This window comes from Anser cygnoides, unplaced genomic scaffold (genome assembly GCF_040182565.1).
Source record: "Anser cygnoides isolate HZ-2024a breed goose unplaced genomic scaffold, Taihu_goose_T2T_genome scaffold_52_1, whole genome shotgun sequence".
Lineage (NCBI taxonomy): Eukaryota > Metazoa > Chordata > Aves > Anseriformes > Anatidae > Anser > Anser cygnoides.
This window is the reverse complement of record NW_027103075.1, coordinates 147,675-159,720: the sequence shown is the minus strand read 5'-3', so window position 1 is coordinate 159,720 and position 12,046 is coordinate 147,675. Positions and strand designations below refer to the sequence as shown.

Sequence of the window (12,046 nt, the reverse complement as noted above, 5' to 3'; positions counted from 1 at the left end):
CCATTTTGGGGCCATTTTGGGAGCCATTTTGGGGCCTTTTGGGTCCCTTTGGGGTCCCCAAATGTCCCCAAAATGTCCCCAAAGTCCCCTAAGGGTCCCCAAAATGTCCCCGAAGTGTCCCCAAATGTCCCCAAAATGTCCCCAATGACCCCAAAGTGTCCCCAAAGCGCCCCCAGGTGTCCCCGGGGGTCCCCACCACCCCTAAATGTCCCCCCCCCCCGGCGTCCCCAAAACGTCCCCCGGTGTCCCCAAGGTGCCACGGAAGAGGCGGACGCAGGCGGGGCTGGGGGCGGAGCCTTGTTGGGGGGCGGGGCCAGCGGGGGCGGGGCCGGCTCAGTCCCGCCACGTCACCTCCACCTCGTCCGTGCGGTACCTGGGGGCGGGGGCGGTGTCAGCGCGGCGCCGTCGGCATTGTCACCGGCATTGTCACCCGCGTCATTGTCATCGTCATTGTCACCGTGTCACCGTCATTGTCATCGCGTCATTGTCATTGTCACTGTGTCATTGTCACCGTGTCATTGTCATCGTCATTGTCATTGCGTCATTGTCATCGTCATTGTCATCACGTCATTGTCATTGTCACCGCGTCATTGTCACCATGTCATTGTCATCGTCATCGTCATTGTCATCACGTCATTGTCATTGTCACCGTATCATTGTCACCGTGTCATTGTCATCGTCATTGTCATTGTCACCGTGTCATTGTCACCGTGTTGTTGTCACCGTGTCACCGTCATCGTCATCGTCATTGTCACCGTGTCGTTGTCACCGTGTCGTCACCGTCATCGTCACCGTGTCATCGTCATTGTCATCGCGTCATTGGCATTGTCATCACTGTCACCGTGTCATTGTCACCGTGTCATTGTCATCGTGTCATTGTCATTGGCACCGTGTCATTGGCACTGTCATCATGTCATTGGCATTGTCACCGCGTCATTGTCATCACATCATTGTCATTGTCACCGTCATTGTCATTGTGTCATCGTCATTGTCACCACGTCATTGTCATCGCGACATTGTCATTGTGTCATCGTCACTGTCACCGTGTCATTGTCACCATGTCATTGTCACCATGTCATTGGCACCATGTCATTGGCACCGTGTCATCGTCATTGTCATCGCGTCATTGTCATCGCGTCATTGTCATTGTCATCACCATTGTCACCACGTCACCATAGTCACTGTGTCATTGTCATTACGTCATTGTCATTGTCACCACCTCATTGTCATTGAGTCATCACTGTGTCATCGTTGTCATCGTGTCACTTGTCATTGTCACCACGTCATTGTCATCGTCATTGTCACTGAGTTGTCATCGCATCATCATTGTCACCATGTCATTGTCGTCGTGTCATTGTCATTGGGTCACTTGTCATTGTCATCGTGTCATTGTCACCGTGTCATTGTCATCGTGTCACCGTCGCCGCGTCATCGTCACCACAGTGTCCCCACCCCTCGGGTCCCCTCGGTGTCCCCAACACCCCCGCCGTCCCCAACGTCCCTCAATGTCCCCAAGGTCCCCCATGTCCCCATCCCCAACATCCTTGATGTCCCCAACGTCCCCAACGTCCCCAACGCCCCCCATGTCCCCAAGGTCCCCGATGTCCCCAAGATCCCCAATGTCCCCAATGCCCTCGGTGTCCCCAACGTCCCCCATGTCCCCGATGTCCCCAAGGTCCTCGATGTCCCCAACGCCCCCACGTCCCCGATGTCCCCAAGATCCCCCATGTCCCCAATGCCCTCGGTGTCCCCAATGTCCCCGATGTCCCCAACGTCCCCGATGTCCCCAAGGTCCCCCATGTCCCCAATGCCCTCGGTGTCCCCAATGTCCCCCATGTCCCCAAGGTCCCCCATGTCCCCAATGCCCTTGGTGTCCCCAACGTCCCCGATGTCCCCAACGTCCCTGATGTCCCCAAGGTCCCCCATGTCCCCAAGATCCCCGATGTCCCCAATGCCCTCGGTGTCCCCAACGTCCCCCATGTCCCCAAGGTCCCCCATGTCCCCAAGGTCCCCCATGTCCCCAAGGTCCTCGACGCCCCCAACACCCCCAACACCCCCAACGTCCCCGATGTCCCTGACGTCCCCGATGTCCCCAATGTCCCCAACGCCCCCCACGTCCCCGATGTCCCCAAGGTCCCCCATGTCCCCAGGGTCCTCCATGTCCCCAATGCCCTTGGTGTCCCCAACACCCCCAACACCCCCCACGTCCCCGATGTCCCCAACATCCCCAACGTCCCCGATGTCCCCAACATCCCCAACGTCCCCGATGTCCCCAACACCCCCGACGCCCCCGACATCCCCGATGTCCCCAACACCCCCGACGCCCCCATGTCCCCCACGCCCCCGACGTCCCCGACAATGTCCCCGCAGACGCCCCCACCTCTGGGTGACCCCGGAGCGGGCGATGTCGGTCACCTGCCCCGTCCGCAGCATCTCCCAGCCGGCCTGGGCGATCATGGCGCCGTTGTCCACGCAGAACCTGGGGACGGGCGGCCGCCACCGTGTCCCCAACGCATCCCCAACGTGTCCCCACGCGTCCCCGGCGTCCCCAAAGTGTCCCCAAGTGTCCCCAACGCGTCCCCACCTCTCGTCGCTGGCGCAGAGCCGGGCCCCGCGGGCGGCGCACATCTCCTGCAGCATCTCCTGGAGGCGCTGGTTGCCTGCGGGGACATCGAGGTGGCCGTGTCCCCTCCCCCCGTGTCCCCTCCCCCCCCCCCGTGTCCCCTCCCCCCCCAGTGTCCCCAACTCACAGCCGACCCCGCCCACCAGCAGCAGCTCGGGCGCCCGGGTCAGGGCCATGGCGCGCTCCGTCACCTCCACCAGCATGGCGAACGCCGTCTCCTGCCACCGACGGGGCCAACGGTGTCCCCAAGGGGCCAACGGTGTCCCCAAGGGGTCACCCGATGACCTTTGGGGTCACCCAATGGCCCTCGGGGTCACCCACGACCCTACGGGGTCGCCCGACCCCGTTGACGTCACCCAACCCCGTCGACGTCACCCAGCCCTTGGTGGCACCCAACCCTTTGGGGTCACCCAACCTTGTGGGGTCACCCAACCCCTTCATACCCCCAAAACCCACTCAATATCCCCCCAAACCCACTTAATATCCCCCCAACCCCCCCCCAATATACTCCAAAACCCCCATAAGAACCCCAAAAGCTCATGAATGGCCCCCAAAAAAACCTTAAGAACCCTCCAAACCCCTTTAAGAACCCTCAAAATCCCTGAAATTTCCCCCAAATCTCCTTAAAACCCCCCAAATACCCCCAAATCTCCTCAAAACCCCTCAAATACCCCCATAAGAACCCCAAAAGCCCATGAATGGACCCCAAAAAACCCTTAAGAACCCTCAAAAATCCTTTAAGAATGCTCAGAATCCCTTAAAAGTCCCCCAAATCCCCATAAAAACATCCAAAACCCCCATAAGAACCCCAAAAGCCCATGAATCGTCCCCAAAAAACCGCTTAAGAACCCTCAAAAATCCTTTAAGAATAGTCAAAATCCCTTAAAATCCCCCCAAATCTCCTTAAAACCCCCCAAACCCCCATAAGAACCCCAAAAGCCCACGAATGGACCCCCAAAAAACCTTAAGAACCCTCAAAACCCCTTTAAGAACCCTCAAAATCCTTGAAAATTCCCCGAAATCTCCTTAAAACCCCCCCAAATACCCCCAAATCTCCTCAAAACCCCTCAAATACCCCCCATAAGAACCCCAAAAGTCCATGAATGGCCCCCAAAAAACCTTAAGAACCCTCAAAAACACTTTAAGAATCCTCAGAATCCCTTAAAATTCCCCCAAATCCCCTTAAAACCCCCCAAAACCCCCATAAGAACCCCAAAAGTTCATGAATGGCCCCCAAAAAAACTTAAGAACCCTCAAAAACCCCCTTTAGAACCCTCAAAATCCCTTAAAAGCCCCCCAAAACCCCTTGAATTTCCCCCAAAACCCCCTAAAGCCCCCCAAAACCCGTTAACAACACCCAAAACCCATTAACAAGCCCCAAAACCCCCCTGAGAAACCCTCAAAACCCCTCAAGAACCCCCAAAACCCACTAAAGAGCCCCAAAAGTTCATGAACGATCCCCTCAAAACCCCTGAAGAACCCCAAAACCCCGCAAACAGCCCCCAAAAGCCCCTTAAAAACCCCAAAACCCCTTAAATTCCCCCCAAAACCCCTCGACGACCTCCCCCAACCCCCCGTAATCCACCCCAAAACCCCCTTAAGACCCCAAAAGCTCCTTAAGAACCCCAAAACCCCTTGAAATCCCCCAAAACCCTCAAAACCCCTGAAGAACCCCAAAACCCCATAAACAGCCCCCAAAAGCCCCTTAAAAACCCCCAAACCCCTTAAATTCCCCCCAAAACCCCTTGACGACCTCCCTCAACCCGCCGTAACTCACCCCAAACCCCCGAAGACCCCCAAAGCCCCTTAAGAACCCCAAACCCCCTGAAATCCCCCCAAATCCCCTCAAAACCCCTTAAGAACCCCGAAACCCCAAAAACAGCCCCGAAAAGCCCATAAACAGCCCCAAAAATCCCCTAAAAACCCCCAAACCCCTTAAATTCCCCCCAAAACCCTTGACGACCTCCCTCAACCCCCCGTAATCCACCCCAAAGCCCCCCGAAGACCCCCAAAGCCCCTTAAGAACCCCAAAACCCCTTGAAATCCCCCCAAATCCCCTTAAAAACCCTAAAACCCCCTTAAGAGCCCCAAAACCCCATAAACAGCCCCAAAGCCCCTTAAGAACCCCAAAACCCTTAAATTCCCCCCAAAACCCCTTGACGACCTCCCTCAACCCCCCGTAATCCACCCCAAACCCCCCGAAGACCCCCAAAGCCCCTTAAGAACCCCAAAACCCCTTAAAATCCCCCCAAATCCCCTCAAAACCCTTAAGAACCCCAAAACCCCGCAAACAGCCTCAAAAAGCCCCTTAAAAACCCCAAAACCCCTTAAATTCCCCCCAAAACCCGCTGAAGACCTCCCTCAACCCCCGTAACCCACCCCAATCCCCCCCGAGGACCCCAAAAGCCCCTTACGAACCCCAAAACCCCATAAAACCCCCCAAAACCCCGTAATTCCCCCCCCCGGCCCTTTAATATCCCCCCGCTTCCCCCCAAAACCCCAAAATCGCTGGAATTTGCCCCAAAACCGCCCCCTACCTGCAGGGAGAAGCAGAGGTCCTCCGCGGTGGCCTCGCCGGTGGCCAGGAGCCGGGGGGCCACCGCCTTTGGGGTGGGGGGGACACGGGGCACGGTGACCGGGGGCCCCTCGGGGACATCGGGGTCCCCTTGGGGACATCTTGGGGGTTTTGGGGTCTTGATGACGTCATCACCCCTTTTGGGGACTTTGGGGGCCTTTTGGGGTCTTTGGGGGCCTTTTGGGGTCTTTGGGGACATCTTGGGGACATTGGGGACCTCTTGGGGACATCGGGGACCTCTTGGGGACATCGGGGTCTTCGTGGGGACGTTGGGGACATCTTGGGGGCTTTGGGGTCTTGATGATGTCACCACCCTTTTGGGGTCTTTGGGGACATCTTGGGGACTTTGGGGACCTTTTGGGGTTTTGGGGGCATTTTGGGGTTTTCGGGGACATCGGGGACCCCTTGGGGACATCGGGGACCCCTTGGGGACATCGTGGACCCCACAAGGGACATCGGGGTCTTCATGGGGATGTTGGGGACATCTTGGGGGCTTTGGGGTCTTGATGACGTCATCACCCTTTTGGGGACTTTGGGGACCTTTGGGGACTTTGGGGGCCTTTTGGGGGATTTGGGGACCTTTTGGGGACATCGGGGACATCTTGGGGACATCGGGGACCCCTTGGGATCATCAGGGTCTTCGTGGGGATGTTGGGGACATCTTGGGGGCTTTGGGGTCTTGATGACGTCATCACCCTTTTGGGGACTTTGGGGCCTTTGGGGGACTTTGGCGGCCTTTTGGGGTCTTTGGGGACCTTTTGGGGTCTTTGGGGGCCTTTTGGGGACTTTGGGGGCCTTTTGGGGTCTTCAGGGACCCCTTGGGGACATCGGGGACCCTATAAGGGACACCGGGGTCTTCATGGGGACGTTGGGGACATCTTGGGGGCTTTGGGGTCTTGATGACGTCATCACCCTTTTGGGGATGCTACGGCCCTTTTGGGGACTTTGGGGGCCTTTTGGGGTCTTTGGGGACCTTTGGGGTCTTTGGGGACCTTTGGGGACATCGGGGACCCCTTGGGGACATCGGGGACCTCACCTCGACGTGCGACAGCAGCCCCGAGAAGGAGACGTCCATGCCCTTCACCACGTAGGGCAGCTCCACCAGCTTGGTCCCCTGCGGCCATTTTGGGTCCGTTTTGGGCCGTTTTGGGCCATTTGGGGCCATTCTGGACCATTTTGGTCCACTTTGGGCCATTTTGGCCCATATTGGACCATTTGGGGCCATTTTGGGTCATTTTTGGTCCATTTTGGGGCCATTTTGGTCCATTTTGGTCCATTTTGGGTCATTTTGGTCCATTTTGGGGCAATTTTGGTCCATTTTGAGGCAATTTTGGTCCATTTTGGTCCATTTTGGTCCATTTTGGACCATTTGGGTCCATTTTGGGCCATTTTGGGCCATTTTGGGTCCATTTTTGGCCCATTGTGGGGACATTTTGGGTCGTTTGGGTCCATTTTGGTCCATTTGGGGCCATTTTTGGACCATTTCGTGCCATTTTAGTCCATTTTGGGCCATTTTGGTCCATTTTGGGGCATTCTGGGGCATTTTGGTCCATTTTGGTCCATGTGGGGCCATTTTGGAACATTTTGGTCCATTTGGGTCCATTTTGGGTCATTTTGGTCCATTTTGGGGCAATTTTGGTCCATTTTGGGTCCATTTTTGGCCATTTAGGTCCATTCTGGTCCATTTTGGTCCACTTTGGGCCATTTTGGTCCATATTGGACCATTTTGGTGCATTTTGGGCCATTTTGGGTCCATTTTGGGCCATTTTGGGTCCATTTTGGTCCATTTTGGACCATTTGGGGCCATTTTGGTCCACTTTGGGGCCATTTTGGTCCAATTTGGTCCATTTTGGGCCATTTTGGACCATTTTGGGCCATTTTGGGGTCAATTTGGTCCATTTGGGGTCAATTTTGGTCCATTTGGGGCCATTTGGGGTTATTTTGGGCCATTATGGGCCATTTTGGGCCATTTTGGGTCCATCTTGGGTCCATTTTGGTCCATTCTGGTCCATTTTGGTCCATTTTTTGGGGCCATCTTGGGTCCATTTTGGTCCATTTTGGTCCATTTTGGGGCCATTTTGGGGCCATTTTGGTCCATTTTGGTCCATTTTGGGTCCATTTTGGGGCCATTTTGGTCCATTTTGTTCCATTTTGGTCCATTCTGGTCCATTTTGGACCATTTTGGCCCATTTGGGTCCCGTTTTGGGCCATTTTGGGTCCATTTTGGCCCATTTTGGTCCCACTTGGGGCCATTTGGGGCCGCCTCGCTCACCTCTTGGCCAGCTGCTCGATGTTGTAGCCGGGGCTGGGGTCGTTGGAGATCTGCGGGGGACGCACACGCGTGTGACACGGGTGCGACACGCCAAGGCCACGCCAAGGACGCGCGTGGGACGCCCCCCACCTTGAGCGCGCGGGCGAAGCGGTCCAGGCAGTTGCCCACGGCGATGTCCAGCGTCTCGCCGAAGATGCGGGTAGCGCCGGCGCGAGAAGGCGATGACCTGCGGGGTGCGGGGGGGGGCGCCACGATGGCTCGCGGTAGCCCATAATATGGCGACATATCGCGATATAACGCCGATATCGCCCGATATCGCCCGATATTGCCCGATATTGCCCGATATTGCCCGATATCGCCCGATATTGCCCGATATCGCGCGATATCGCGACGGGGGGGGGGCGTACCTGGGTGTTGCCGCCGCTGACGTAGAGCACGAGGGGGTCGCGGGCGCGGGCCAGCAGGCGCCCCATCTCGATGTGCCCCACGCAGTGGTTGACGCCCAGCAGGGGCCGCCCCCAGAGCTGCGCCAGCGTCCGCGCCACCACCGCCACCACCGCCAGCGGCGCCCCCATGCCGGGGCCTGCGGGGGGGGGGGGCACGACACGCTAAGGACACGCTAAGGACATGCTAAGGGCGCGCGAAGGGCAAGGAGCTGTAGGGAAGCGCTGGACACGCTAAGAACACGCTAAGGGGAGGTTAAGGACACGCTAAGGAGGTCATTGGGAGGGAGAACACGCTAAGGACACGCTAAGGGGAGGTTAAGGACACGCTAAGGAGGTCGTTGGGAGGGAGAACACGCTAAGGACACACTAAGGGGAGGCTAACGACATGCTAAGGACACGCTAAGGAGGTCGTTGGGAGGGAGAACACTCTAAGGACACGCTAAGGACATGTTAAAGACACACTAAGGACACGTTAAAGGGGTCATTGGGAGGGAGAACACGCTAAGAACACGCTAAGGGGAGGTTAAGGACACGCTAAGGACATGCTAAGGAGGTCGTTGGGAGGGAGAACACGCTAAGGACATGCTAAGGGTGGATTAAGAACACGCTAAGGGCACGGTAAGGAGGTCGTTGCGAGGGAGAACACGCTAAGGACACATTAAGGGTGGATTAAGGACACGCTACGGACACGCTAAGGAGGCCATTGGGAGGGAGAACACGCTAAGAACATGCTAAGGACATGCTAAAGACACGCTAAGGACAAGCTAAAGGGTTGTTGGGAGAACACGCTAAGGACACGCTAAAGGAAGGCTAAGGACACGCTAAGGAGGTCGTTGGGAGGGAGAACACGCTAAGGACACGCTAAGGGTGGATTAAGAACACGCTAAGGACACGCTAAGGAGGTCGTTGGGAGGGAGAACACACTAAGAACACGCTAAGGGAGGTTAAGGACACACTAAGGAGGTCGTTGGGAGGTAGAACACGCTAAGGACATGCTAAGGGGAGGCTAAGGACACGCTAAGGATGTTGTTGGGAGGGAGAACACACTAAGAACACGCTAAGGATGGATTAAGGACACGCTACGGGCATGCTAAGGAGGTCGTTGGGAGGGAGAACACCCTAAGGACACGCTAAGGGTGGATTAAGGACACGCTACGGGCACGCCCTGAGGTCGGTGTGAGCAGGGACATGCTAAGAACACACTAAGAGCTGATGAAAAATACACTATGGGCACGGGAGGGACACAGTAAGGACACGCTAAGGACACACTAAGGGCACGCTAAAGCCATGTTAAGGACATGCTTAGAACAACCTAAAGACATGCTAAGAACACATTAAAGACACGGTAAGGACAAGTTAAGGTCATGCTAAGAACATGCTAAGGACATGTTAAAGACATGCTAAGGACACGCTGAGGGCACGCTTAGGACAACCTAACGACATACAAAGGACACGTTAAAGACATGGTAAGACCATGCTAAGGACACGCTAAGGACAGGTTAAAGACACATTAAAAACATGCTAAGGACATGTTAAAGACACGCTAACGACACACTAAGGCCACGTTAAGGACACGCTAAGGACATGCTTAGGACAGCCTAACGACATGCTAAGGACACGTTAAAGACACGGTAAGGACAGGTTAAGGCCATGCTAAGGACACGCAAAGGACACACTGAGGACATGTTAAGGACATGCTAAGGACAACCTCAGGACATACAAAGGACACGTTAAAGAGACATCAAGGACACGCCAAGGACACATTAAGGACAAGCTATGGACACGCTAAGGACACGCTAAGGCCATGTTAAGGACACACTAAGGGCACGTGTAGGACAACCTAAGGACATGTTAAAGACACATTAAGGACATGTTAAGGACACGCTAAAGACACGCTAGGGACACACTGAAGACACGCTAAGGACACACTAAGGCCATGTTAAGGACATGCTAAGGGCATGCTAAGGACAGGTTAAAGACACACTAAGGACATGCTAAGGACACGCTAAGGGCATGCTTAGGACAACCTAACGACATGCTAAGGACACGTTAAAGACACGGTAACAACAAGTTAAGGCCATGCTAAGGACACGCTAAGGACACTCTAAGGACACGCTTAGGGCAACCCAAGGACATGCTAAGGACACGTTAAGGACAGGTTGAGACCATGCTAAGAACATCCTAAGGACGCGCTAAGGCCATGCTAAGGCCATGCTAAGGACATGCCAAGGCCACATTAAGGCCATGCTCAGGACAACCTAAGAACACGCTAAGGACAGGTTAAAGACACGCTAAGGACATGCTAAGGACACGCTAAGGGCACGCTTAGGACAACCTAACGACATACAAAGGACACGTTAAAGACATGCTAAGGACAGGTTAAGGCCATGCTAAGGACACACCGAGAACACGCTAAGGACACGTTAAGGACACACTAAGGCCATGCTAAGGACACGCTAAGGACACGCTAAGGCCCCGCCAAGGCCCGGCACTGACCGCGGGTGAAGGCGACGGCGTCGACGTCGCGGGGCCGCAGCCCGGCCTCCTGCAGGGCCTCGGCCACCAGCCCCAGCACCGCCCCCCGGTGGTGCCCGCCCCGTGGGGCCGGGGGCGAAGCCTGGGGGGGGGGAGAGGGGTCAGAGGTCACCGCGGGGTCACGGGGAGGTCAAGGGTCACGGGGAGGTCAAGGGTCACGGGGAGGTCAAGGGTCACGGGGGGTGGGGGTCCCTTGGGGGTCGGGGGGCTGGGGGGGCGGGGTGAGGACTAGGGGGGAAGAGGTCACGGGGAGGGTAGGGGTCACGGGAGGGGTCAGGGGTCACGGGGGGTCAAGGGTCATGGGATGGGGTCATTGGGGTCACGGGGAGGTCAGGGGTCATGGGGAGGTCAGGGGTCGCGGGGGGTGGGGCTCAGACGGGCCGGGGGTGAAGACGGGGGGGAAGAGGTCACGGGGGCTGGGGGGTCAGGGGTCATGGGGGGTCAGGGGTCACGGGGGTCAAAGGTCATGGGCTGGGGTCATGGGGAGGTCAGGGGTCATGAGGAGGTCAGGGGTCACGGGGGGGGAGGGGGTCAGGGGGGCTGGGGGTGAAGAATGGGGGGGAGAGGTCACAGGGGGGCAGGGGTCACGGCAGGGGCAGGGGTCACCGCGGGGTCAGAGGTCATGTGCCGGGGTCACGTGGGGTCAGGGGTCGTGGGGGGAGGGATCATGGAGGGGGAGGGGCGACGGGGGGAGGGTTTTGGGGGGGTGGCAGCTGGGCGGTGACGTCACCGGGGTGTGTGTGATGATGTCATAGGGCAGGGCGATGACATCATCGGGGTGGTGACGTCATACCGGGGGTGGTGACGGGGGTGATGACGTCATAGGAGGGGCGATGACATCATACAGAGGGCGGTGACATCATAGGAGGGGGGTGAGGGCGGTAAAAGGGGGCGGGGCATGGAGGGGGTGGCACGGAGGGGGCGGGGCCTGGGAGAGTGACGTCACGGGGGAGGGGCTCCGGGGGTGACGTCACGCGGTGGGGGGGCAGTGATGTCATCGGGGGAGGGGCGCGGTGATGTCATAAGGGGGGAGGGGCCTGGGGGAGGGGAAGCGACTTCGGGGGGAGGGGCTATGGGGGAGTGACGTCACGGGGGGCGGGGTCTAGGGGCGTGACGTCACGGGGGCGGGGCCTAGGGAGCATGACGTCACATGGATGGGGGGTCCCCGTGACGTCACGGGGGGCGGGGTCTGGGGGCGTGACGCCACGGGGGGGGGGGCTCCCGGGCGGTGACGTCATTAGGAGTGGGACGGGGGGGGGGGAGTGACGTCACCCGGGCAGGGGGGTGGGTGGGTCGAGCCCCGTGACGTCACTTCCGCTCACCGTGCCCCGGCGGCGTGACGTAGGTGGCGCGGCGGTTGCTGAGCACGCGCCCGTCGCGCACCAGCCCCGCCCCCACCTTGTTGGCCGAGCCCTCCAGCCCCAGCACCGTCGGCATCGCTGACGTCACCGCCGACGTCACCGCCGACGTCACCGCCGACGTCACCGCCGACGTCACCGCCGCCGCCGCCGCCTCCCCTCCTCCTCCCGCCGCCGCCGCCGCCTCCCCCGCGCCGCTGCGCTTCCGCTTCCGGCCCGCGCGGCCTCACTTCCGGT

The 12,046-nt window shown here is 58.0% G+C and overlaps 1 protein-coding gene across 1 annotated transcript; it reads right to left on the bottom strand.

Moving 5' to 3' along the window:
• Positions 1–282: 282 nt before the first annotated feature.
• On the bottom strand, positions 283–12,021 carry LOC136789502 (tRNA N6-adenosine threonylcarbamoyltransferase-like). Its single transcript, XM_066989549.1, is given in 13 exon segments — positions 283–373; positions 2,381–2,479; positions 2,585–2,660; positions 2,751–2,841; positions 5,161–5,226; positions 6,235–6,313; positions 7,471–7,520; positions 7,600–7,668; positions 7,670–7,696; positions 7,878–8,053; positions 10,413–10,506; positions 10,508–10,533; positions 11,774–12,021. Coding segments are annotated over 13 exon segments (1,008 nt in total). The 5' UTR covers positions 11,889–12,021; the 3' UTR covers positions 283–333.
• Between the last annotated feature and the right edge of the window lie 25 nt (positions 12,022–12,046).